At 44.8% G+C, this 25,553-nt stretch overlaps 1 protein-coding gene across 8 annotated transcripts in view; it reads right to left on the reverse strand.

Annotated features, from left to right (window-relative positions):
* Positions 1 to 25,553, reverse strand: part of cntln (centlein, centrosomal protein) — a 101,254-nt gene that overhangs the window by 16,378 nt on the left and 59,323 nt on the right. For 7 of the 8 annotated variants that reach the window (XR_006928703.1, XM_046875318.1, XM_046875363.1 and 4 more), the window contains 7 exons: positions 14,224 to 14,318; positions 10,771 to 10,850; positions 7,260 to 7,708; positions 6,792 to 6,867; positions 4,605 to 4,674; positions 1,430 to 1,507; positions 1,108 to 1,322 (listed from right to left, as the gene is read on the reverse strand). Coding sequence is in view for 7 of the 8 variants with exons in the window: in XM_046875318.1 (XP_046731274.1) it covers positions 1,108 to 1,322; positions 1,430 to 1,507; positions 4,605 to 4,674; positions 6,792 to 6,867; positions 7,260 to 7,708; positions 10,771 to 10,850; positions 14,224 to 14,318 (1,063 nt within the window). In the remaining variant the exon portion in view is untranslated. The remainder of the gene's footprint in view (positions 1 to 1,107; positions 1,323 to 1,429; positions 1,508 to 4,604; positions 4,675 to 6,791; positions 6,868 to 7,259; positions 7,709 to 10,770; positions 10,851 to 14,223; positions 14,319 to 25,553) is intronic. The other variant, XM_046875342.1, reaches the window with a different exon arrangement.

Raw genomic sequence — 25,553 nt, forward strand, 5'->3', positions numbered from 1 at the left:
GTGTGTGCGTGCACGTGCACCAGTCCTGACAACAATGTGTGGTGTGTGCAGGAGATAAAGGTGTGACAGTCTGATGAAAGTGTCATTCGCTGTTGTGGATTGTTCACTCATGCCAAACAATTCCTGTGCACGCACACACACACACACACACACACACACACACACACACACACACACACACACACACACACACAGAGAATTGGTCAATGGCCAATCATTTGACAGCAAATGCGTCCAATTAGAAGAGGATCTGTGTGTGTCAGGGCAGCAGGGCACGACACCTACTGCCCTCATACACACATATTAATACTACAGGAGACACACACACACACACACACTCCTAAAGCAGCAGTCATCAGCAGTAATGCTTGTGTGTGTGTTTGACCTCCTGTATGAGAAAGTTTTTAATCAGATCCCAGTTGAGCAGCTTCTGCTCTGTCTACTCTATCCAAACACACACACACACACACACACATATACACTTTCTTACGAATACACTCTCTCTCTCTCTCTCTCTTACACCAAACACACAAGCCACAGTGAGTGTGTTTACGCTCTCTTTGTGTAAACATGTCCGTGTTCATCACACACTTGGGAAGTGAAAACCTGACCTTTGTACAGGAGCAAGTACACACACATGCCAGAGTGACACACACTTGCTACTTGCTTCCACATACACAAAAGTATAATACACTTTTGTAATGCTACAATTTTGGCACCCCTCACCTTACTTTATGTTTCCATAAGAGTGTGTGTCTATGTATCTACCTACTGTTTGCATGTATGTGTGTGTATATGTGTGTCTGTAGTTCTGTGTGTGTGTGTATGTGTGTACCTGCAGTGTGTGCAAGTGTCTGTAGTTCAGTGTACGTGTGTGTGTGTGTCTGTAGGTTAGTGTGTGTTTGTGTGCCTGTTATTCCATGTGTGTGTGTGTCTCTACCTACTGTGTGTGTACAGTGTGTAAGTGACTGTAGTTCAGAGTGTGTGTACATGCATTGTGTGTATGTGTGTCTGTAGTTTAGTGTGTGTGAGCACGTGTGTGTTTATGCAAGTGTCTGTGGTTTAGTGTGTGTGTGTAAGTGTCTGTCGTTTAGTGTATGTGTGTACCTGCAGTGTGTGTGTGAGTGTCTGTAGTTCATTGTGTGTGTGTTGGTATTTGAGGCGATCATTGTGAGCCACCCTGCTGGCCGCCTGCAGAACTGCAACCTGCTGCTGCAGACATGCCAGTCTCTGAGTGAACACGGCACACACACGTCTCCTCTTCAACACCTTCCTCTTCCCGACTGCTGCATCCTTACACACACCTGGAGGAGAACGGAACGCTTGCACACACACACACACACACACACACACACACGATGTGGAGTGTAAAACCTTTCCATGAAGAGAGAATGTGTGTGTGTGCGCGCGCCCAGTGTGGCGTGTTCACCTGCTTCGTTTATCACACACACACTCCCCCTCTTCATCATCGTCCTCCTCTTCCTCATTGCTGCATCCTGATGCCACACTGTTACAAAACACAACACGTGAACATGTGCAGTTAGCTTAGTTATTTTATCACCCATGTGGGGGAGCAGCTACCTGTCTGTGGGGGATGGAGGAGTTATCTCAGTGTGGGGGAAGAGTTACCTGTGTGGAAGGAGTTATCTGGCATAGCTTTGTGTTGATTTTTTGCCGAGATTTCTTTTGCTGCCATTTAAATTATCTCATTTCATTAGAGAGAATTAGTGAGTGCGAGAGCAGTCCAGGTTCTGCAGGGGAGCGTCTGGAGGCCCTAGGTGTAGCTAGCATTCTAGCAGGTTACTAAGAGTAACATTATAGACGTGTGTAAATTAGCTAAGGCAATGACCCAATGCGACGTGGCGATGTAGCTTACAGCAGGTTATGATCGCTAAACTGCTGGATGTCCGAGTGGTGCTCCAAAAACAATGTGGGTTTCATAGATTATTGGAGCAATTTTGAGTGCAAGGCTGGCCTGTTAGGGTGGGACGGTATCCATCCCACTCGGGAGGGTGCTGCTCTGATTTCTTGTAGTATAGGTCATAGTCTCAGAACAGCAGACGTTAGCCAGTGACTGTACAGAGCCAAGGCCAGGGAGCAGACAGACAGGCTAAGCCGACCATCTGCTAGCTGCAATGAGTTGTCACTCAGGATCCGCCATATTAAGACTGTGTCTGTCTCCTGAGCAAAACCAAATGTAGAAATTCTCAGAAAGTCTGTTTAAGTAACCTAATTAACATTCAATTAAATAGATAATTTATATATATATATATATATATATATATATATATATATATATATATATATATATATATATATATATATAAATAGGATTGCTGAATATCAGATCTCTCATGTCAAAAACGAAATTATTACCGACCAGGAGTTTAATATAATGTGTTTAAAAGAGAGAAAATATGTAGCATTAAATGAAGCGAGTCCTCCTGGGTATAGTTACAAACACCAGCCCCGTCTAAATGGCAGAGGAGGCAGAGTCACAGCTATTTATAATAATAATCTAAACGTCACACAAAAAATTAAACACAAATGTAAAACATTCTAATTATTTTTTATAGACCCCCAGGGGCCCACCTCTGATTTTCTCATAAAATTTGCAGTTTTAATTACAAATTCAGCTACTTCTTTACACAAAACAGAAGAAGAATCTCCTGAGTTCTAGAAAAGTTAAGTAGAATCCTAGATTTTTATTCTGTACTGCAGCAAAATGAACAGGAAATAAAAGCACTGCACTCACATGCACACCATCAATAGGTAGTAATGATTTTATCATCTTTTTTAATAATAAAGTTGAAAACATCAGAAAAATCCAGACGATTAAAATAAATCCAAACTATTTTATAAATAACCCTGTAGACAGCAGTGTCATTATAACAGACCATCAACTACAAAGTTTCACTCCTATTCAAGAGAACGACTTTATTTCATTATTTTTCTCATCAAAATCATCAACCTGCATTCTCGATCCTTTGCCTAGAAGTTTCCTCAAACAGATCATTCCAGAGGGAATTGAACCTGTTTTAAAATAATAAACTCTTCCATTAGCACTGGTTTTGTACCTAAATCCTTCAAACTGCAGTTATCAACCCCCTAATTAAGAAACCTGACCTTCACCCTGTCAGCTGTCCAACTACAGTCCAATATCAAACCTCCCCTTTATCTCCAAGATTCTAGAAAAGGTTGTAGCACAGCAGTTCTGCTCACATCTACTGAGGAACAACATTTATGAAATGTATCAGTCAGGATTTCGGCCTCATCATAGCACAGAGACGGCGCTAGTTAAGGTGCTAAATGACTGTTATTGGCCTCTGATCAGGGTTTTGTCTCTTTACTTGTTTTGCTCGACCTCAGTGCAGCTTTTGACACCACTGATCATAATCTCCTGCTTGCTGGACTGGAGAATGTTGTTGGAATAAAGGGAACAGCTCTCTCTTGGCTCAGGTCTTATCTGACTGATTGCTATTAGTTTGTTGATGTAAATGGTGAGTTCTCCACACTCTCTGAGGTAAAGTTTGGTGTTCCACAAGGATCTGTCTTAGGCCCACTGCTTTTCTCTTTATATCTGCTGCCTCTGGGTAAAATTATACATAAACAAGGGATTCGCTTCCATTGCTATGCTGATGATACACAGCTGTATATTTCAGCAAAGCCAGATGAGAGAGATCAGCTTAACAATGTTAAATAGTGTCTAACCACTGCACATGTTTACCAAGAAATTTTAAAGCACTTCATGCTTCCTTCTGCTGACCAGCTTTTTAGAGATGCTGTTTTTATTTTCTAGAAGGATTTGGCACCTGCCCACACTGCCGAAAGCACCAAAAGTTGGTCAAATGACCATGGTGTTGGTGTGCTTGACTGGCCAGCAAACTCACCAGACCTGAACCCCATAGAGAATCTCAGGTGTATTGTCAAGAGGAAGATGAGAAACAAGAGAACAAAAAAGGCAAATGAGCTGAAGGCCACGGTCAAAGAAACCTGGGCTTCCATACCACCTCAGCAGTGCCATAGTCTGATCTCCTTCCTGCCATGCCCAACTGAGGCAGTAATTAAAGCAAAAGTATTGAGTACAGATACAGTGAATAAACAGACTTTCCAGAAGCCCAACAATTCACTCAAGATGTTTTTTATTGGTCTTCTTAAGTTTTCTCGTATTTTGAGAATTGGTGGGTTTTTGTTAAATGGAGCCAAAATCATCACAATTAAAAAAATGAAGACTTAAACTACTTTAATCTGTGTGCACTGAATTGATTTAATACACAAGTTTCACAATTTAAGTTGAAATTCTGAAATAAATGAACTTTTCCACGATATTTGAATTTATTGAGACCTGTATTTATTTAGTTGAGTCTTTAGTTCATAGGTGTTTGTGAGGTGAAGGAGCAGATCTAGAGTGTTTGGATGCTGTCGTCTCCTCACTCTCAGGTTTGTTGATGGTGTTGTCTCTTAGCCTAGAGATCCCTCGGGTCTGTTTTACCTTCTGCTTCTCCCTTTTAGTTCTGCTGCCAGAGTGTGTGTGGGAGGAGTTATCTCTGTGTGGGAGGAGTTTTGGTGTGTGGGAGGAGTTACCTGTATGTGGGAGGAGTTACCTGTGCTGTGAGCTGTGGCTGCAGTAGTCTTGGCAGTGAGTGTGCGGCGGTTAAGAAGTGCTCTGCGGGCCTGTAGGGGGCGGAACCCAAAAACGACATGTTAATCCAGGGGAACAGTTTAACGTAGAGCAGCGTGACGCTTCCTGACAGTGTGACATGCTGAATCGTTTGTAGTCGCATCAAAGCCGAAGAGGTTTACCCCGGAGTGTGTAGCTCAGCTCAGACTAACACTATTTGATCTCTCTTTCCCTCTATCACTCCCACTTTCTCTCCCTCTCTCATTCTCTTTCCCTGGTTTGATCACAGACTCATCCGAAAGCTCTTTAGTGTGACACGAGTAACTTGGAGCTTGACTGTCACTGAGAGATCAAAAAGATTCTTCAGCAGACACACGAAGGAACTGTCCCTCACACACACACACCTTACACCACACTGTTGCTGAGCTCTGGATCCTGATTGGTTTAGGGGTGTCATTTTTCCAGTCACGGTTCGGTTCATACCTCGGTTTTTATGTCACGGTTTGGTACAATTTCTGTGCGGTTGGGGAAAGAAATGCAATTTTATTTTTATTAATAAAATGCATGTTTGGTTAAACAATAGTGTCACTGCACTAACTCTATTTTCTTTTTTATACTCCTGGCGTTGTTGCTTATGTTGTCAAGTCTAATTAAACAAAAGAAAGAAAAGAAATAGGTGTGTTCAACGTGCAAAATGAAGATTAAACAAACTTGTGGTCCACCACTTAATACGTTCATGATGAAACTTTTAACTATGTTCTGCACGGGGCGTATGTACAGGGGCGTGTGTACAGGGGCGTGTTCACAGGGGTGTGTTCACAGGGGCGTGTTCACAGGGCAGTATTCACAGGGGCGTATTCACAGGGCCGTATTCACAGGGGCATGTGTACAGGGGCATGTGTACAGGGGCGTGTTCACAGGGGCGTGTGTAAAGGGGCATGTTCACAGGGGCGGGTGTACAGGGGCGTGTTCACAGGGGCATGTTCACAGGGGCATGTGTACAGGGGCGTGTTCACAGGGGCGTGTGTAAGGGGCATGTTCACAGGGGCATGTTCACAGGCGTGTGTACAGGGGCGTGTTCACAGGCGTGTGTACAGGGGCGTGTTCACAGGGGCGTGTGTACAGGGGCGTGTTCACAGGGGCATGTGTACAGGGGCGTATTCAAAGGGCATGTGTACAGGCGTGTTCACAGGGGCGTGTGTAAGGGGCATGTTCACAGGGGCATGTTCACAGGGGCGTGTGTACAGGGGCGTGTTCACAGGGGCGTGTGTACAGGGGCGTGTTCACAGGGGCATGTACAGGGGCGTGTTCACAGGGGCTTGTTCACATGGGCGTGTGTACAGGGGCGTATTCAAAGGGCATGTGTACAGGCGTGTTCACAGGGGCGTGTGTAAAGGGGCATGTTCACAGGGGCGTGTGTACAGGGGCGTATTCACAGGGGCATGTGTACAGGCGTGTTCACAGGGGCTTGTTCACATGGGCGTGTGTACAGGGGCGTATTCACAGGGGCATGTGTACAGGGGCGTGTTCACAGGCGTGTGTAAGGGGCATGTTCACAGGGGCATGTTCACAGGGGCGTGTGTACAGGCGTGTTCACAGGGGCGTGTGTACAGGGGCGTGTTCACAGGGGCGTGTACAGGGGCGTGTTCACAGGGGCATGTGTACAGGGGCGTATTCAAAGGGGCATGTGTACAGGGGCGTGTTCACAGGGGCGTGTGTAAAGGGGCATGTTCACAGGGGCGTGTTCACAGGGGCGTGTGTACAGGGGCGTGTTCACAGGGGCGTGTGTACAGGGGCGTGTTCACAGGGGCATGTGTACAGGGGCGTGTTCACAGGGGCTTGTTCACATGGGCGTGTGTACAGGGGCGTATTCAAAGGGGCATGTGTACAGGGGCGTGTTCACAGGGGCGTGTGTAAAGGGGCATGTTCACAGGGGCGTGTGTACAGGGGCGTATTCACAGGGGCATGTGTACAGGGGCGTGTTCACAGGGGCTTGTTCACATGGGCGTGTGTACAGGGGCGTATTCACAGGGGCATGTGTACAGGGGCGTGTTCACAGGGGCGTGTGTAAAGGGGCATGTTCACAGGGGCATGTTCACAGGGGCGTGTGTGCAGGGGCGTGTTCACAGCACTCGCTTCTGCTTTATACACAGTGAAAATGTGGACTGACCTTCGGGTGAGAGACAGAGGGAGGAGGACGAAAGTCACGTTGAGACTGCAGACTGTCCGAGAAATCCTCACCATCACTGAACATCACAATACACACATTATTTTCACTGAACACACACACACACACTACACATACAAAATACACAGCATTACCACCAAACACACTCAAATACACACACACACACACACACACACACACACTACACATACAAAATACACATCATTACCACCAAACACACTCAAACACACACACACACACACACATTATTTTCACTGAACACACACACACACACATTATTTTCACTGAACACACAATACACATACAAAATACACATCATTACCACCAAACCCACTCAAACACACACACACACACACACACACACACACACATCACAAAATACACAGCATTACCACCAAACCCACTCAAACACACACACACACACACACACACACACCACATAGAAGGTACCTGTCTGGACTCATGTCCTCCCACTCATCCCTGGCTGGGCTGTGTGTCCTTGGCTGTACAGAGACGGTGTGTGTGGTGGTGTGTGTCCCGTGTCCTCGTCCTCTCCGTGTCTTGTTCCTGTGGAAGTTTCTCTCAGCCCTCAGCACTCCCATTTCCTGTCTGATCCTCAGTAAAGCTGCTCGAGATGCCGTCTCTGCTCTGCGGGATTTCTCCAGCTGGGCCTGTAAAGCCTGGGCCTCGCCTAGCAACCTGCCACGCTCAGCACTCACCCAGGCCTGGGTCTCTTCCTCCTGCACCCGGGCCTGCTGCAGCACCGCCTGGATCTTCACCTGGAGCTTTGCCCGCTCATCACGCAGGAAATCATTATCCTCCTTTAGTGCCTTCCTGTCCTCTTGCATCTTTAATGTCTCTTTCTCCAGATATGCCATCTTCCTTTCCAGCGTTTCTATCTACACACACACACACACACACACACACACATTCTCAGTATGTGCATAATAAAAAGGTCATTACAAACAGAAACAAAGTCCACATGAGCGCAGCTTCATCTTCTGACCTTCTGTGTCTCTGATTCTGACTTTATCACAGATGCAATGCGAGGACATGAGCCCCCACACACACACACACAGGTGAGTAAACGGTGTAATTATCACCACCCCACAGTGTATTAAGTTGCGTTAATGCTACTGAACTCCGAGTCTGCGGGCTGATGTCCATCACATCCACACTGTGTCACCTTCAAGCTTAAACACGTCCGACACATTTGTTACCCTTCACGTCTTCCGCTCGCACGTCTATTACACGACTCAGCCAGGGGGAAACGAGTGCACTTCACCTGGATGGCTGCGGTTCAATCGCCTCTTCTCTACTCAAGTGTCCGGAAATAATAATGCGAGTCGTCTGTAATGACAGAGCTCAGAGTGTCCTGCTGAGAGGAGTGACTCACTACACACTCATTTACTCTCACTACACACTCATTTACTCTCACTACACACTCACTCACTACACACTCATTTACTCTCACTACACACTCACTCACACACTCATTTACTCTCACTACACACTCATTTACTCTCACTACACTCACTCACTCACACACTCATTTACTCTCACTACACACTCACTCACTACACACTCATTTACTCTCACTACACACTCATTTACTCTCACTACACACTCACTCACTACACACTCATTTACTCTCACTACACACTCATTTACTCTCTCACTACACACTCACTCACTACACACTCATTTACTCTCACTACACACTCCTCACTACACACTCATTTACTCTCACTACACACTCATTTACTCACTACACACTCACTCACTACACACTCATTTACTCTCACTACACACTCATTTACTCTCACTACACACTCACTCACTACACACTCATTTACTCTCACTACACACTCACTCACTACACACTCATTTACTCTCACTACACACTCATTTACTCTCACTACACACTCCTCACTACACACTCATTTACTCTCACTACACACTCATTTACTCTCACTACACACTCCTCATTACACACTCATTTACTCTCACTACACACTCACTCACTACACTCATTTACTCTCACTACACACTCATTTACTCTCACTACACACTCACTCACTACACACTCATTTACTCTCACTACACACTCATTTACTCTCACTACACACTCACTCACTACACACTCATTTACTCTCACTACACACTCATTTACTCTCACTTACACTCACTACACTCATTTACACTCATTTACTCTCACTACACACTCATTTACTCTCACTACACACTCATTTACTCTCACTACACTCACTCACTACACACTCATTTACTCACTACACACTCACTCACACACTCATTTACTCTCACTACACACTCATTTACTCTCACTACACTCACTCACTACACACTCATTTACTCTCACTACACTCCTCACTACACACTCATTTACTCTCACTACACACTCATTTACTCTCACTACACTCCTCACTCCACACTCATTTACTCTCACTACACTCATTTACTCTCACTTACACTCACTACACACTCACTTACTCTCACTACACACTCACTCACACACTCATTTACTCTCTCACTACACTCCTCACTACACACTCATTTACTCTCACTACACACTCCTCACTACACACTCATTTACTCTCACTACACACTCATTTACTCTCACTTACACTCACTCTCACTACACTCACTCACTACACACTCATTTACTCTCACTACACTCATTTACTCTCACTTACACTCACTCTCACTACACTCACTCACTACACACACTCATTTACTCTCACTACACTCATTTACTCTCACTTACACTCACTCTCACTACACACTCATTTACTCTCGCTACACACTCATTTACTCTCACTTACACTCACTCACTACACACTCCTCACTACACACTCATTTACTCTCACTACACACTCATTTACTCTCTCACTACACACTCATTTACTCTCACTATACACACACACTCACTACACATTCATTAACTCTCACTACATACTCATTAACTCTCACTACACACTCATTAACTCTCACTACACACTCATTAACTCTCGCTACACACTCACTTACTACACACTCATTTACTCTCACTACACACTCATTTACTCTCACTACACACTCATTTACTCTCACTACACACTCACTCACTCTCACTCTACTCAGGGTGTGAGTATAGTGTTAATGTGCACTATAAAGTTTTTAGGGTGTGTGGGGGTTAAAACACGTTCAATATGATCTAATGATATGCTAACATGCAGTAAATAGTTAATAGGGCATGCGGTTTAGGACACATCCACAGTGACATGATAATGTGTGTGTGTGTGTGTGTGTGTGTGTGTGTGTGTGTGTGTGTGTGTGTGTGTGTGTGTGTAAGTAAAACTGCACTCTTTCTTTGTCCAGCTTTTTTGTCACCTTTTGAATTACCCATTGAGGAGCTTGTCAGAGAGACTGTGTGTGTGTGTGTGTGTGTGTGTGTGTGTGTGTGTGTGTCATACCCCCAGGCAAACTGACTGCTTTTACTCTCCTAGAGCTGCAACACGCCGCCTTTCAAACAGCATTAGGCACTTTATGCCTGGCTGACAACAGGCTGGCAGGAATGTGGGTGACATGAGCGTGCGCACACACACACATATACACACACACACACACGCATGCATGCACACACACACACGCACAAAACAGAAGAACAGACCACCCCCAGCAGGTTATTTGGTTGAACATGGTGCTTGTCATTCAGTAATAAAGGCGATGACAAGCTCCCATTACTGAGCCATATGGTGGAGCTACACACGCCTCAGTGGCATCATCTGCTCTCAATTACACACACACACACACACACACACACACACACACACACACACACACAATGTTTAGGAGATGTATTGATACATATGTTAAGTATACATGAGCGCTATGCAGTGAGTAACTGGTCTTTATTCATGTGAATACACACACAGATGTGTGTGTGTGTGTGTGTGTGTACCTTTTTAACAGAGTGATGTAGTCTGTAAACAGGAAGTGATGTACTGCTCACTCCGTCCTCATTATCATCTTCATCATGGTCTGTGAGAGAAACACACACATTTATGGCCTTAAGCAGACACCATTATACAGAGCAACATACAACTTAGCAGTTGAAGCTTAAGGGCCTCGCACAAGGGCCCAACAGTGGCAGCTTAGTGGTGCTGGGATTTGAACTCATGACCTTCCTTCCAATCCAAGCTCCAATTCCTTAACCACTGAGCTCCCACTTCCCCACAACACACACACACACACACACACACACACACACACACACACCCCCCTCCCAAAAAAAGTTACTGTGTAAAATGTACATAAAAACAGAATGTAAATTGTAAATCTTATAAACCTGCATTTTGTTGACATTAAACAGAAGAAAAACTGAAATGTTTAAAATGATGAAATGTAGAATTGTAATGAAAAAGAAGGTGATTTTGAATTTGATGCTGAAACACGTCTGAAAAACATGAGTAATGAATGAGGTTGATTGACAGCAGGTCAGTGAGATGATTGGGGTATAAATAGTGCATGTTAGAGAGTCTCTCAGAAGTAAAGATGGGCGGAGCTTCACCAGGCTGTGAAACACAATAATACAAGTTCCTCATCATTTACAGAACATCATATCATCAACAGAATCTGAAGAAATCATGAGGGACAAGGGTGAAAATGTATATTGGATGACTGTGATCTTCGGGCCCTCAGGGGCCACTGCATTTAAAACAGTGATGATTCTGTAGTGGAAATCACTGCATGGGATCATTAATACCTCCAGAAATCATCGTCTGTGAACACAATTTTCCGTCTCATCCTCAAATACAGGTTCAGTCTCTCTGAGGTAAAGAAGAAGTCGTGATATCTGATGGTATGGTGGTGCATTAGCGCCTGTGAAATGAGCAGCTTGTACATCTGGAAAGGATCCATCAATGCTGGATGCAGGTTTTAGAGCAACGAATGCTTCCATCCAAAAAATGTCTTTTTCAGCGTATTTGACGACAATGCTAACTTCATTCTGCATCTATTACACCAGCATGACTTTATAGTAGAAGAGTCTGGGTGATGAACTGGTCTGTCTGCAGTCTAGACCTTTCACCATTTACAAACATTTGGTGCATCATGAAACAAAAAACACAACAAAGAAAACCCAGAACTGTTGTGCAGAATCCAGTATCAGACACACCTGGGACAATATTCCTCTCCAAAACCTCAGAAACTGCTCTCCTCAGGTCCCAGATGTACAGGACTGTTAAGAGAAGAGCGAATGCTACACAGTGGGAAACACGGCTATGTAACAACTTATTTGAAATGTGTTACAGCCATTAAATTCACGACCTTATTTTTTTCTGAAAATATGCAAATTTGCAAATGATTACAATGTGGTTTTATTTACATTACATTTTAACTTTTTGGAACTGGGGTTGTACACACACACACACACACACACACACACACACACACACACACAAATCACTCCATTAAGATGAATCACTCTCCTGTACTGTGTTTTTTTTTTTTTTTTTTTGAGATGCTGCTTTTGTTCCAGTGTGTTAGCGAGGTCACACACTCACTCATTACACTTTGACCTCTGACCTTGAACAATCAACTAATTACCACTAAACACTGAACTAAACTCTCTCCTCACAATGCAGCTCCAGAACACGGGGACATCCGGATAGGAAGATGTGAACAGAGGAGTGAGACGATTTGGAAATGTGTGCGTTCGTGTGTGTGTGTGTGTGTGTGTGTGTGTGTGTGTGTGTGTGTGCAGTGAAATAATTAGAAGTCGTCATCTTCAGGCCACCTGACCTCCTGGACCATTCAGAGCATACTGGTCAGATGATGTTCTCTCTCTCTCTCTCTCTCTCACACACACACACACACACACACACACACACACACACACACACACACACACACACACACACACTCACAGAGACTTTGTTAGTTTAAATTAGCCGTGTCTTTGGTCTCAGGAGGCTGTCAGGAGGAATTAGGAGATGTGTCTCTGTCTCTGAGTGTGTGTGTGTGTGTGTGTGTGTGCGTGCGTGCGTGCACACGTGCTTCATTGTCGACACTTTTCTGGACGAGTGATAAACACGTGTCAGGATTAACATCATTCCCGAGGTGACTTTCCGCGGTGCTGGTGCGCGGGCTGCTGCTGCTGCACTGTGCTGGTGCACGGTGCCGGTCCGAGCTCGACCCGGAGAGTGTGTTCCACACGGTTTTCCACACACTTTAATCAGATGAACAGATTTATATGATGAGGCGTTTTTCACTCGTTGTGACAGATTTGTGTCGTGCTGTGCCTCTCATTAGGTCAGATGGTTTAGTCCAGGATGAGATGAACACCACACGCACACGCACACACACACACAAACACACGCACACGCACGCACACACACACACACACACACACACCTTATAAATCTCTCCTTGTTACAACTTTAAAGCCACAAGTGTCTACATATTAAACACACACACTTCAGTAAATCAGGATTAGCGCCATCATGGTACTCTTACACACAAACTCACTGGTGATAAATTGGTCTGCTAGTCACCAGTCACATGTTAAACTTAGTTAAATGGACGGACCAATTAAGTGATTATGTGAGCGTGAGGCCAATTATCTCTTTAATAACACTTCTAACGCAATTTCAGTCCATTAACACAACAATAACCGTGTCGAACTCAACGTCACCTACTGCTGCTGCTGCCGTGTGTGAAGAAGCAGCCCTACACACACACACACACACACACACAGGTATTTGAGGCTTTCAGCAGCGTTTGTGTTAGATGTCTCTCTCTCATCATGAACAGATGGACAGGTCTTTATTAAAAAGGAGAACATGAGGAACTTGTGTTACAGTATCATGTCTCTCCATCTACACTGTGGATGCTGCAGTTTTCCTTTCACAGTTCAGTGTGTAAACGTATTCATGGCTGGATGTAAAGATCCTTCGTGTTCTCGAAAACCAATCAGATGTGACCGCAGACGTATGTGTAGCCACGCCCACATAACTCTATAAAAGGTAATAGTAAAAGACGACTGAAGGCCAATTTATTACTATTTATTTTCAAACAACCACAACCTTACACACCTATTTATCTATTTATTTATATATTTATATATTTATCCATCCATCTATATATTGTATCCATCAATGTATCATCCATTCACCCATCAATTTGTCCATCCATCTATCTGTTCTTTTACTCTCTTTATATTTACTAGAGATATTTATTTATTTATTTATTTGTTTACTGATTGATATGATTTGCTGTATATTAGTGTGTATTGTTTGATAACCCCATTAATAAATATTTTCACCAATGCAGCTCAGCTACTGAGTCTCACTGGCTGCGAATGTAGTGTGTGTGTGTGTGTGTGTGTGTGTGTGTGTGTGTGTGTGAGAGAGACCTTGCTGATCCTCGTGCAGACGCAGCTCCTGCGCTGCAGCTCGCTCCATGGCCACTTGTACACGAACCACATCCAACTCTTCCTCCAGCTGTGCTCTATACACACACACACACACACACACACACACACACACACACACACACACACACACACATTGTGTTGGAATGTTTACCTATTTGCCTGGCTTTACACACACACAGAGTCATGTGCAACAGTGTGTGTGTGTGTGTGTGTGTGTGTGTGTGTGTGACTTTGAGAACTGAAACTAAGCCCAATTATCTGGCAGTAATGATCTTTATTTGCACTAAAGTCTAATTAAAAAGAAAGCGGCTCCGTGTAGCAGGCTGCACTTTCAAGTTATTATTAGGACCCGAAAAAGACGTCTGCAGAGGATTGAGCTCGTCCCCTGGGAGACGCCTTCTACCTGAAACACACACAAACACACACGCACAGACCTCTCCTACCCCTCCCTTTAGCGCAGGAGTGCATCAGTAAAAACTCCTCGGAGGGTGAAAGACCTCAAAGAGTTGTGAAAGAGCTGCAGGTAAAAACTTTCCCCCGCAGGAGAACAAAACTCAAAGAGAACATCCACACACCCACACACACACACACACACACACACACACACACACACACACACACACACATGGGACATCTCACCATTTTATCACAATTACACATTGCAGACGTAACTGAACATCTGAGAACAGCAAAGAACCTCCACACTCTACTGAACATCTGAACATCCTAACAGTAAATATAAAAAGACATAAGTCTAAGATGTGTAAAAGCTGTAATTGGTGTGTGTGTGTGTGTAAAGTGAGTATGATAGAGTATAGTTGTATCTCCTCAGGTTTTGCCTGTAAGATGTGTAAAAGCTGTAATTGGTCCTTGTGCTCTGTGTGTGTGTGTGTGTGTGTGTGTGTGTGTGTGTGTGTGTGTGTGTAAAGTGAGTATGATAGAGTATAGTTGTATCTCCTCAGGTTTTGCCTGTAAGATGTGTAAAAGCTGTAATTGGTCCTTGTGCTGTGTGTGTGTGTGTGTGTGTGTGTGTGTGTGTGTGTGTGTGTGTGTGTGTAAAGTGAGTATGATAGAGTATAGTTGTATCTCCTCAGGTTTTGCCTGTAAGATGTGTAAAAGCTGTAATTGGTCCTTGTGCTGTCTGTGTGTGTGTGTGTGTGTGTGTGTGTGTGTGTGTGTGTAAAGTGAGTATGATAGAGTATAGTTGTATCTCCTCAGGTTTTGCCTGTAAGATGTAAAAGCTGTAATTGGTCCTTGTGCTGTCTGTGTGTGTGTGTGTGTGTGTGTGTGTGTGTAAAGTGAGTATGATAGAGTATAGTTGTATCTCCTCAGGTTTTGCCTGTAAGATGTGTAAAAGCTGTAATTGGTCCTTGTGCTGTGTGTGTGTGTGTGTGTGTGTGTGTGTGTGTGTGTGTGTGTAAAGTGAGTATGATAGAGTAGTTGTATCTCCTCAGGTTTTGCCTGTAAGATGTGTAAAAGCTGTAATTGGTCCTTGTGCTCTGTGTGTGTGTGTGTGTGTGTGCGTGTGTGTGTGTGTGTGTGTAAAGTGAGTATGATAGAGTATAGTTGTATCTCCTCAGGTTTTGCCTGTAAGATGTGTAAAAGCTGTAATTGGTCCTTGTGCTCTGTGTGTGTGTGTGTGTGTGTGTGTGTGTAAAGTGAGTATGATAAGTATAGTTGTATCTCCTCAGGTTTTGCCTGTAAGATGTGTAAAAGCTGTAATTGGTCCTTGTGCTCTGTGTGTGTGTGTGTGTGTGTGTGTGTGTGTGTGTGAGTATGATAGAGTATAGTTGTATCTCCTCAGGTTTTGCCTGTAAGATGTGTAAAAGCTGTAATTGGTCCTTGTGCTGTCTGTGTGTGTGTGTGTGTGTGTGTGTGTGTGTGTGAGTATGATAGAGTATAGTTGTATCTCCTCAGGTTTTGCCTGTAAGATGTGTAAAAGCTGTAATTGGTCCTTGTGCTGTGTGTGTGTGTGTGTGTGTGTGTGTGTGTGTGTGTGTGTGTGTGTGTGTAAAGTGAGTATGATAAGTATAGTTGTATCTCCTCAGGTTTTGCCTGTAAGATGTGTAAAAGCTGTAATTGGTCCTTGTGCTCTGTGTGTGTGTGTGTGTGTGTGTGTGTGTGTGTGTGTGTGTAAAGTGAGTATGATAAGTATAGTTGTATCTCCTCAGGTTTTGCCTGTAAGATGTGTAAAAGCTGTAATTGGTCCTTGTGCTCTGTGTGTGTGTGTGTGTGTGTGTGTGTGTGTGTGTAAAGTGAGTATGATAGAGTATAGTTGTATCTCCTCAGGTTTTGCCTGTAAGATGTGTAAAAGCTGTAATTGGTCCTTGTGCTCTGTGTGTGTGTGTGTGTGTGTGTGTGCGTGTGTGTGTGTGTGTGTGTAAAGTGAGTATGATAGAGTATAGTTGTATCTCCTCAGGTTTTGCCTGTAAGATGTGTAAAAGCTGTAATTGGTCCTTGTGCTGTGTGTGTGTGTGTGTGTGTGTGTGTGTGTGTGTGTGTGTGTGTGTGTGTGTGTGTGTAAAGTGAGTATGATAGAGTATAGTTGTATCTCCTCAGGTTTTGCCTGTAAGATGTGTAAAAGCTGTAATTGGTCCTTGTGCTGTGTGTGTGTGTGTGTGTGTGTGTGTGTGTGTGTGTGTAAAGTGAGTATGATAGAGTATAGTTGTATCTCCTCAGGTTTTGCCTGTAAGATGTGTAAAAGCTGTAATTGGTCCTTGTGCTGTGTAAGAGCTTAAATAAATGGATTTATAAATAAACGTGTGGATGCAGTGAGAGATGGAGGGATGGAGTGAGGGATAGAGGGATGGAGTGTCAGCTAAGTGAGCCACAGCGATGGATTTCATCCTCCATAAAGGTGTGGAGTCGATGCAGCGCTAGGCTAACAGAGACGCTCTCCGCAGCTTTAACAGGGCGCGCGAGTGCCATCACGCCGAGCATTAGGGGCCTCCGAGGGCTCGGGTTTCTAACGCCGGCTCTTTATAGACGTCCGGATATCGACGTGACACCCAGAGTCGCGCAGGCCCCGGTTTTCATTAGCGCAAAAAAAGAGGAGTTTTTCTTCACGAGGATGGAGATATGGATCGGGTTCCTCACTTCCGGCTCCCCGGAGAGCTGCAATGACACTCAGGAGAAGACGCGGCTGAAAGAGATGGAATTAGCCGCTGGAGTTTGGAGACATCCGCCGATGGAGAAATTAGTTATCGATCGGAGGAGGCTGGTTAGCACTGCGCCATGCAGATTTAATTTAATAAGGGAGGATTTATATGGGGAAAGAGGGAGAAAGTAAGAGATCTTCAGGTATACACTGCATCACTTCAGCTAGAATACCTGCTCCTTATCAGAGTCCAGAAAACAGAGACAAACTAACAGAGTAACACAGAGGGAGACAGAATGAGACAGACAGACAAAGAGAAAGATACACAGAGAGAGAGAGAGACAGATACAGACAGACAGATACAGACTGAAAGAGACAGACAGACAAAGACAGATACAGACAGACAGACAGACAGACAAAGAGAGACAGATACAGACGGACAGATACAGAGAGAGAGAGAGAGACAGACAGACAGACAGACAGACAGAGAGAGAGAGAGAGAGAGAGAGAGAGAGAGAGAGAGAGACAGAAACAGACACAGAGAGAGACAGACAGACAGACAGACAGACAGACAGAGACTCTTTTCTGATGGACCCTTGTGAGGTCTGTTCCGAGTGGAACCTGTGCTGGAACACCTCTGTATGACCCTGAACACTGTACTGTAACTCAGTTTCAGTGTGATATTGATCTTCTTACAGCCTCGGCTCTTTACCATGAGATGCATGTAGAACATCCAGTGGTCAGTATGAGAGAATTGGACTCAGAGTTTAGAGCTCTTATACAAGATACACAAAAGCAGTCAAATGAATGATCAAGGCATACAACGTTCTACAACCTATCGAGCAGCAGCTGGCAGACGACTACACAACCTCTCAATCACACAACCGACAGCGATCTGTTTCATCCACACTCACTCACCTACATACCATACACACATGCGTCTATACCTACCTAATACCTTAAAGACCTGATCCACATCCTTGTACCCAACTAATCAATAAGGTGGATATAACTCTCTGAGCCCTTACTCACGAGTCACCTGTCTTCAGAATATCATATCCTTTCCAAAGAACGTTTCGCTAAAATATATCCAAGTTTCATTTCTATAGTATTGTCCCTTGAGAAGATAATGAAATGTGAGGGGTGCACTTACTTTTGTAAGATACTGTACATTATATATATATAAATAAATAAAAGATGCAGTATACAGCAACAAAATGCCGTATATGTATAGCATGTAATGTGTATAAATGTATATATGTAAACATGTAGAGTGTATGAATATAAAGTCTGTAGCAGTGCAGAGACGTGTGGAGATTGTTGAGAAGTACAGATAGATGTTCTAAGGCTGTGGCTTTGAAAAAGAAATGTGCAGACACTGTTGTAAACAAAACAAAATGTGCAAGCTGAATAAACAAGTCCATTAAATATATATACATGAATGTGAAATTTAAGGCGGAATGTACAGTAAGGTGAATATATACAGTATATACATAAAGATACACGTGAATAAAATAGTGCAGATGTATGTGAGGCACAATATGTGTGGAGAACGAGGAGAATATGAGTGTGTAATATGTACATTATGTATAATTGTACAGAAGTTATGCAGTGTTTATACAGTGATCTAACGGTGTAGTGTAGAGTGTAGATGTAGATGTGAACTCCCAAGAACTTAAAGCTGGAGACCCTCTCTACCCCAGTACCATTAATGTAGACTGGGGAATGTCTTCTGCTGTTAGATTTCCGAAAGTCCATGATGAGATAGGACTATCTAGATGAGCTAGATAATCCAACCTGACCCTAGTCTTTGAGGGTCAGGTTGTTGATGGGGGGGGGTAAATAGATAGATAGATAGATAGAGAGAGAGAGAGAGAGAGAGAGAGTGAGAGAGAAAGAGAGAGAGAGAGAGAGAGTGAGAGAGAAAGAGAGAGAGAGAGGTGAAGGTAAAGTTATTAATGTCAGCTGTGGTCTTTTAATAAGAGCGCTGTGTGCACGTACTCGTTGTGTCTCCGGTGGAGCGTCTGTGCTGAGGTGGGTTTGTTAGCGCTCCAGCTGCAGAGCCACGACGTGGCGTGATGCGGCGTGTGTTGTGTTGCCATGGCGTGTTGTGCGGCGCTCGCTCTCCCCCGACCCCCAGACAGCCGCTCAATTAAAACACAGTGACTGCGGCGCCTCTTCTCATGTCAACAGCGTATAATTGTTTTCTGAAATGTTGCTAACTCCCAGCGCCGCCTCCCTCCTCCTCCTTCTCCTCCTCCTCCTCGCTCTCCAGCTCTGAATAACTCCATTTGAATAACAGATGTTTATTTGCTAGGCGAGGTCGCTCCCGCAGGACGCTTAGCGCTGCCTCCTGAGCCGCTCCGCTAGCTCTCCGAATAAATAAATAAATAAAGAGGAGGAGAGAGGTGGAGGGGTTCAGGAGGTCCACCTCCTGCCGCTCTCAGGCTCGGTGAGGTGCGATCGGACAGCGAACGCCGCCAATCACAACCTCTCACACCTCAAACCTGACGAGAGACAACCACAGAGAGGAAGAGAGAAAAATACAGAAAATATCATTCATACCCAAATTCATAGACTTGTGAGTGGAAGATCTCCTCTAATACAGATCCAAACCCTACTGAACATCTTCAGCATGAATGTGAACGCTGACTGCATCCCAGGAACCTGCTCACCTTCTTACCTACATCTGTACCTGACTTTACTTGTGAACTACTCTAATCTCCACAAAATCTAGTGGAACATCCTCCGGGATGAGTGGAGCTTATTATAACAGCAAACAAGGCATAATGTGGAATGAGATGTTCAGCAAGCACATAATTGTGCTTGAAGAGGAGAAAGAAGAGGAGGAGGAGGAAGAGGTAGAGGAGAAAAAATAAGAAAAAGAGGAGGAAGTAGAGGAGAAGAAAGAAATAAAGGTATAACTATGAGTACTGGATGTAAATATGAAGGGAGTGATACAGAACATTGCACAGTTGACAGAAACGATCGCTGAACAAAGGTGAATTTGGATTTTGCTCATGGCATCACTTTACAGTAAAAAACCCATGAACAATTGGTGGTAATTGTGCAGCAGCGGCTGCTTCTCTCACCCGAGAAAAACCCCTCTGTAAAAATCTATAGACAGCCTGGAGGCATTCGTCCCCTCGCTGTCCTGCTCTTTTACCTGAGACGAGTCAGATGCTCAACCGCAACTACAACTACACACCAAAACACCTCAGGGACTCAGAGCCCGGAACGAAACAAAACAAAACAAAAAATATGCAGCGTGGAAAAAAACAAAAAAGAACGGAGGACCCTTTGCAGGGACCAAAGGGAACTGCGCTCATGTCTGAGAGAGTCAGAAAGCAGGCCCTGAGGTCAGACGAGGCCTTGGCCATCTGAATCAGAGCACTTCATAAAGATTTCAGCTCTGTGGCTGAGGGCGATACACTCCCGAGTCACTGATCGTCGTCCGCCGGGGGACACGCGCATCCACACGGAGGCGGCGCTCGGCTTTTAATTAGCTTAAACACTGAGCGCGCGGTGTTTACGCGGACACGTCGCGTCACCCTGCAAACTGAGCTAAAAAATATCAGAGGAAATAAAAGGGAAAGGCCATTTTTCAAGCAAGAATCCGAGTGAGTGAGATCTCAGTAACCGGACCGTCATATCTCTGAAAACAAAAATCATTCTGTGGATTTTTTTATAATGATTTATTAACAAATAATTGATGGACGCCATCAAAACACACATTAAACATTCACACTTCACACAGTGTGTTCTCGGTTGCGGGACCCAAGGGCCAAAAAGCCCCTCATTACTCCTAATACCTTTTAGCAATCAAGATGAAACGGCATTAAAAAAAACACTCATCAGTGCAAAACGGGTAAACTTTATTAAACTTCATTAAAGTCAAACTCCTGGAGCTCGTGTGTAATGGTCACTCTCGGCGGAGGCAGCGCTCGGCAAATCATCTCAAAGGCTTTTTTTTTCGCGCCTAATGGCCGCCTAATTTATGCTTTGATGTCGTGTGAGTGTAGCCGTCTCTGGCTAAGGGCCCTGTTTACTCGGTTTATGAGGCCTAAATCATCTTCGTACCCACAGACCTTTAACTAACAATTAACAAGAGCGGACAACAAGAGTGCTGGATATGCAGCAGAAGGGGGGAGGGGGTAGAAAGAGATAAACGAAGGCGGGAGGGAGGGGGGTCGGGGTGGAGGGGTTGTGCAAATGATCTGAGCAAATGAACATTCTCAGCTTGCAGCACGACAAGGAGGAATCTGCGGCGGGAACGATCCGGACTCTCGGCTTTATTTGCCTCTGTAATTTACTTAATTTAATGCATTTTCCTCCAGAGTGCTCTCCGGCTCTGCTCTTACTGAGGCTGCATGTCCTGCGTGTTGCCCCTGCCTTCCATCAGCTCCACGTCCTGCTGGGTTTAATTTGCAATAAAGGAAAACGCCGGTCCCTAACCACTTGGCAAATACCTCACTCTTTGTCCTGAGATGAATCGTGAGGTTTATGAGACTTGCTTGTTTCTACCAGACAAGAACTTTCAATTCCTATCGCTGCAATCCCTGCACCAAACTCTCCTTATTTGGACCTCACGTACGCCTCCTTTTTTTACGGCTGCGGAGTGGACTGAAGCCGGCGGGGAGCGTCTGGCCACTAGGCACTTGGTGAAGAAATGATTTCTGGAAGATGAGTGAACGCCTGCCCACCACCACCACCGCCGCTGCTTCTGCTTAAGTATCGGGCAAGCCGCCTTCGCTGGCAATTAGACGTCCCAGAACTCCAGGCCGCGAGGAGGTAATTAACCATTAGCAGATCATTGCAACACTTCCGAGCGCAACCTTCACCACCGCAATCACCGCGGTACGGTCAGCGAAATGGCTGCTTGCCACTGCTCGGGCCTATCGGCTTCTTAAAGCGGGGCATGCGGCTCTAATCGCCGCCTTTCAATGGTAATTTAGTTCACCGGGCCGCAAAACAGCTTGATAAAGAAACGCTGCCTAATTACACCTCGCATCTTCCTACCATCCCTCTTCCTGCATGTAATGAATATACACAAGGGGGAAAGGTGGGGGAGCAAGAGAGAGAAGGAGAGCAGGTGGAAGTGAAAAAGAATGATGAGATGCTGGAGAGAAACAGAAAACTCGGAAAGAACCTGAAAAAAGTGGCGTCTACAAAGCTTTCCAGTCATCTGTTACTGCACCCGAACTAGCGAAGTCAAAACTAGCAAACGTTTCTCCTCAATCATCGCAGGAGCTTCGTCAGGTGGAAAAAGCAGAGTTAATGAGAGAGAGAGAGAGAGAGAGAGAGAGAGAGAGAGAGAGAGAGAGAGTAGAAAAAGAAGAAGTGTTTGAGTATAAAAATAAGGCAGCCTGCAGGGGACCTCTTGCTTTCTCCATCGCACTATGAGCCGGTAATGGTGGAAAGGGCCAGCCAAGATCAAAGCCAGTCCTGCACGTCTTATTTTTTTTCCCTCCAAAGGAGAGCACAAGGCCATGTGGGTGAGTTTATTCAGCGTCCACTGAAGCAAACACAAAGAGGATCAGCGCTAACACTGCAGGACTGCCACTGGGCAGAACGAAGAGAAAGCAACTCCCTCATGCTCCTCTGAGGTCACTCCAGGCAGGTCAGCCTCCCAAATCCCAAACTCTGAGGCCCCTGGACTTAAAGCTTAAGGCCTTTTTTCACGTGGCCCAGATACTCGAGTCCACAAGCAGGATCGATTCTGTAGGTTTTTCTGCACAGGGTTATCTTCGTACAGACGTGTGTATTTTGTTTTCAAGCTGAAAACTGATTGAGAATTTTATACATTACTTTATGACAAGATAAAATAAAACACCGTCAGGTTTAATCTTTTCTTATTTTAGTTTATGGTAACGGAATTATTATATTATTATTATTAGATTTACTGAACAATAATTCGCAGTTAAGGTGAAGTCTTACAGTCAAAGATCAGCGTTATATCACCTACACGCAACACAAAAATAATCCCTCTTCAACTGCAAGGCAACTGGAATTAAAATTAATTCAATAAATTAATTTCATTTAAAGGCCTTGTGTTTTTCCTGTACAGTAACGACCTCGAAATCACAGCCCCGAAATCAACAACCTCAATCACAACCCCGCTATCACCAACCTCAATCACAACCCCGATACCAACAACCTCAATCACAACCCCTAAACCAACAACCTCAATCACAACCCCGATACCAACAACCTCAATCACAACCCCGTGCCAACAACCTCAATCACAACCCCACTATCACCAACCTCTATCACAACCCCGATACCAACAACCTCAATCACAACCCGCTATCACCAACCTCAATCACAGCCCTGATATAAACAACCTCAATCACAACCCCGATACCAACAACCTCAATCACAACCCCGATACCAACAACCTCAATCACAACCCCGATATCAACCACCTCAATCACAAATCCGCTATCACCAACCTCAATCACAACCCCGTTATAAACAACCTCAATCACAGCCCTGATATAAACAACCTCAATCACAACCCCGATACCAACCTCAATCACAACCCCGATATAAACAACCTCAATCACAACCCCGATATAAAAACCTCAATCACAACCCTGATATAAACAACCTCAATCACAGCCCTGATATAAACAACCTTAATCACAACCCCGATACCAACCTTAATCACAACCCCAATATAAACAACCTCAACAACCTCAATCACAACCCCGATATAAACAACCTCAATCACAACCCCGATACCAACCTCAATCACAACCCCGATATAAACAACCTCAATCACAGCCCCGATATAAACAACCTCAATCACAGCCCCCATATATAAACAACCAATCTAAGGCCTTAAAGCAAGAACCTTAACCACAGTCTCCAATAGCAACAACCTCAATTACAGCCCCATAAAACCTCATTACTGAAGTTCAATTTCTAGTCTAGGGGTATTAAATTATTCCTAAAGGCACCAGCATCATCGTTTCCATCTTAAGGTCGCCCCAACTAACCCTTCCCAAATCCCAGGATGGCCCTAATCTACTCCAGAAACACCCAGGTACAGCACTTTTACCCCCACACACAGAATCCCACCTACCCAGCTGTAGCAACCACACCAGGCTAACTCTCAGATCCAGCAATATTTCTGCCCCCAAAATGCCTTTCTGCAGCCCTTTTTGCCCCAGTAGGCTAACTCTCAAATACAGTAACATTTCTACACCCCTTCCCCACCCCCGGTATTCTCCTTCTCCAGCCCCATCAGCCCCCAGTAGGCCGACTCTCAGGTACAGCAACACTTCTGTGCCCTGTTTCCCAGCCCAGAATCCCCGTTCACCAGCCCCATCAGCGGCATCAGCAGGCCCTGAGCAGGCAGCGGCCAGCGCTGGGCCGTAATTAGCTTGGACAGCTCGAGCTCAGGCAGCCAGGCTACATCATAATGAGCTCAGCTGGGATTAGGAGGACAGGGCAGGGGAGGAATGGGGGGTGGGTGGTTTCCTGGAACAGTGGGCCGGGGGTAGAGATCAAACAGTGGAGGGTCGGGCCATGCTGGCTGGCAGGGTTAGACCCCTCAGCTCAGCACAGACCAAATGAGGCCTGGCAAGCACGGAGCTAAGGAGGCCTAATAAAGAACGACTCCTCCAGCAGACAAGAGCGCTGATAATTAACACACACAGACACACACACACAGACACACACACACACACACACACAGTCACAGAAATACACTGTTCTCTAGAGAGCACTCTATAAAACTGCTCAGAGCTTCTTCTAGACAAGGAGGGTAAAAAACACACCATCACATCGTACACGAGAGCAAATATGTGTTTAGAAAGGAAAGGATATGTGTAAACCGTAACGCTGAGGAGAACACCCTCGCGTTCTTCACACAACACAATCGCCTGTGATGTGTTAATGTTTGTTTGCCCCTGCTAGAGGGCAGATCATGAAGACAGAGGTGCAGTCGCTGGCAAGGGATAACCCTTAATCATTAGCACCTGAAATCACCATTAATCATTAACGTGGGCCAGAAAAACTAAACCTCTTCTCTCACACACACACACACACACACACACACACACTGTGTGAGACTGGATAATGTAATTTTTCTTTATGTGTGAGTTTGGAAGCAGCGCTGGTGCGGGATCGAGACGCTAATGACTGTGTGTGGGAGGAGGATGGAGCTGATAATGAGTGTGAGTGTGTGTGTGTGTGTGTGTGTGTG

Source organism: Silurus meridionalis, chromosome 2, assembly GCF_014805685.1.
Source record: "Silurus meridionalis isolate SWU-2019-XX chromosome 2, ASM1480568v1, whole genome shotgun sequence".
NCBI lineage: Eukaryota > Metazoa > Chordata > Actinopteri > Siluriformes > Siluridae > Silurus > Silurus meridionalis.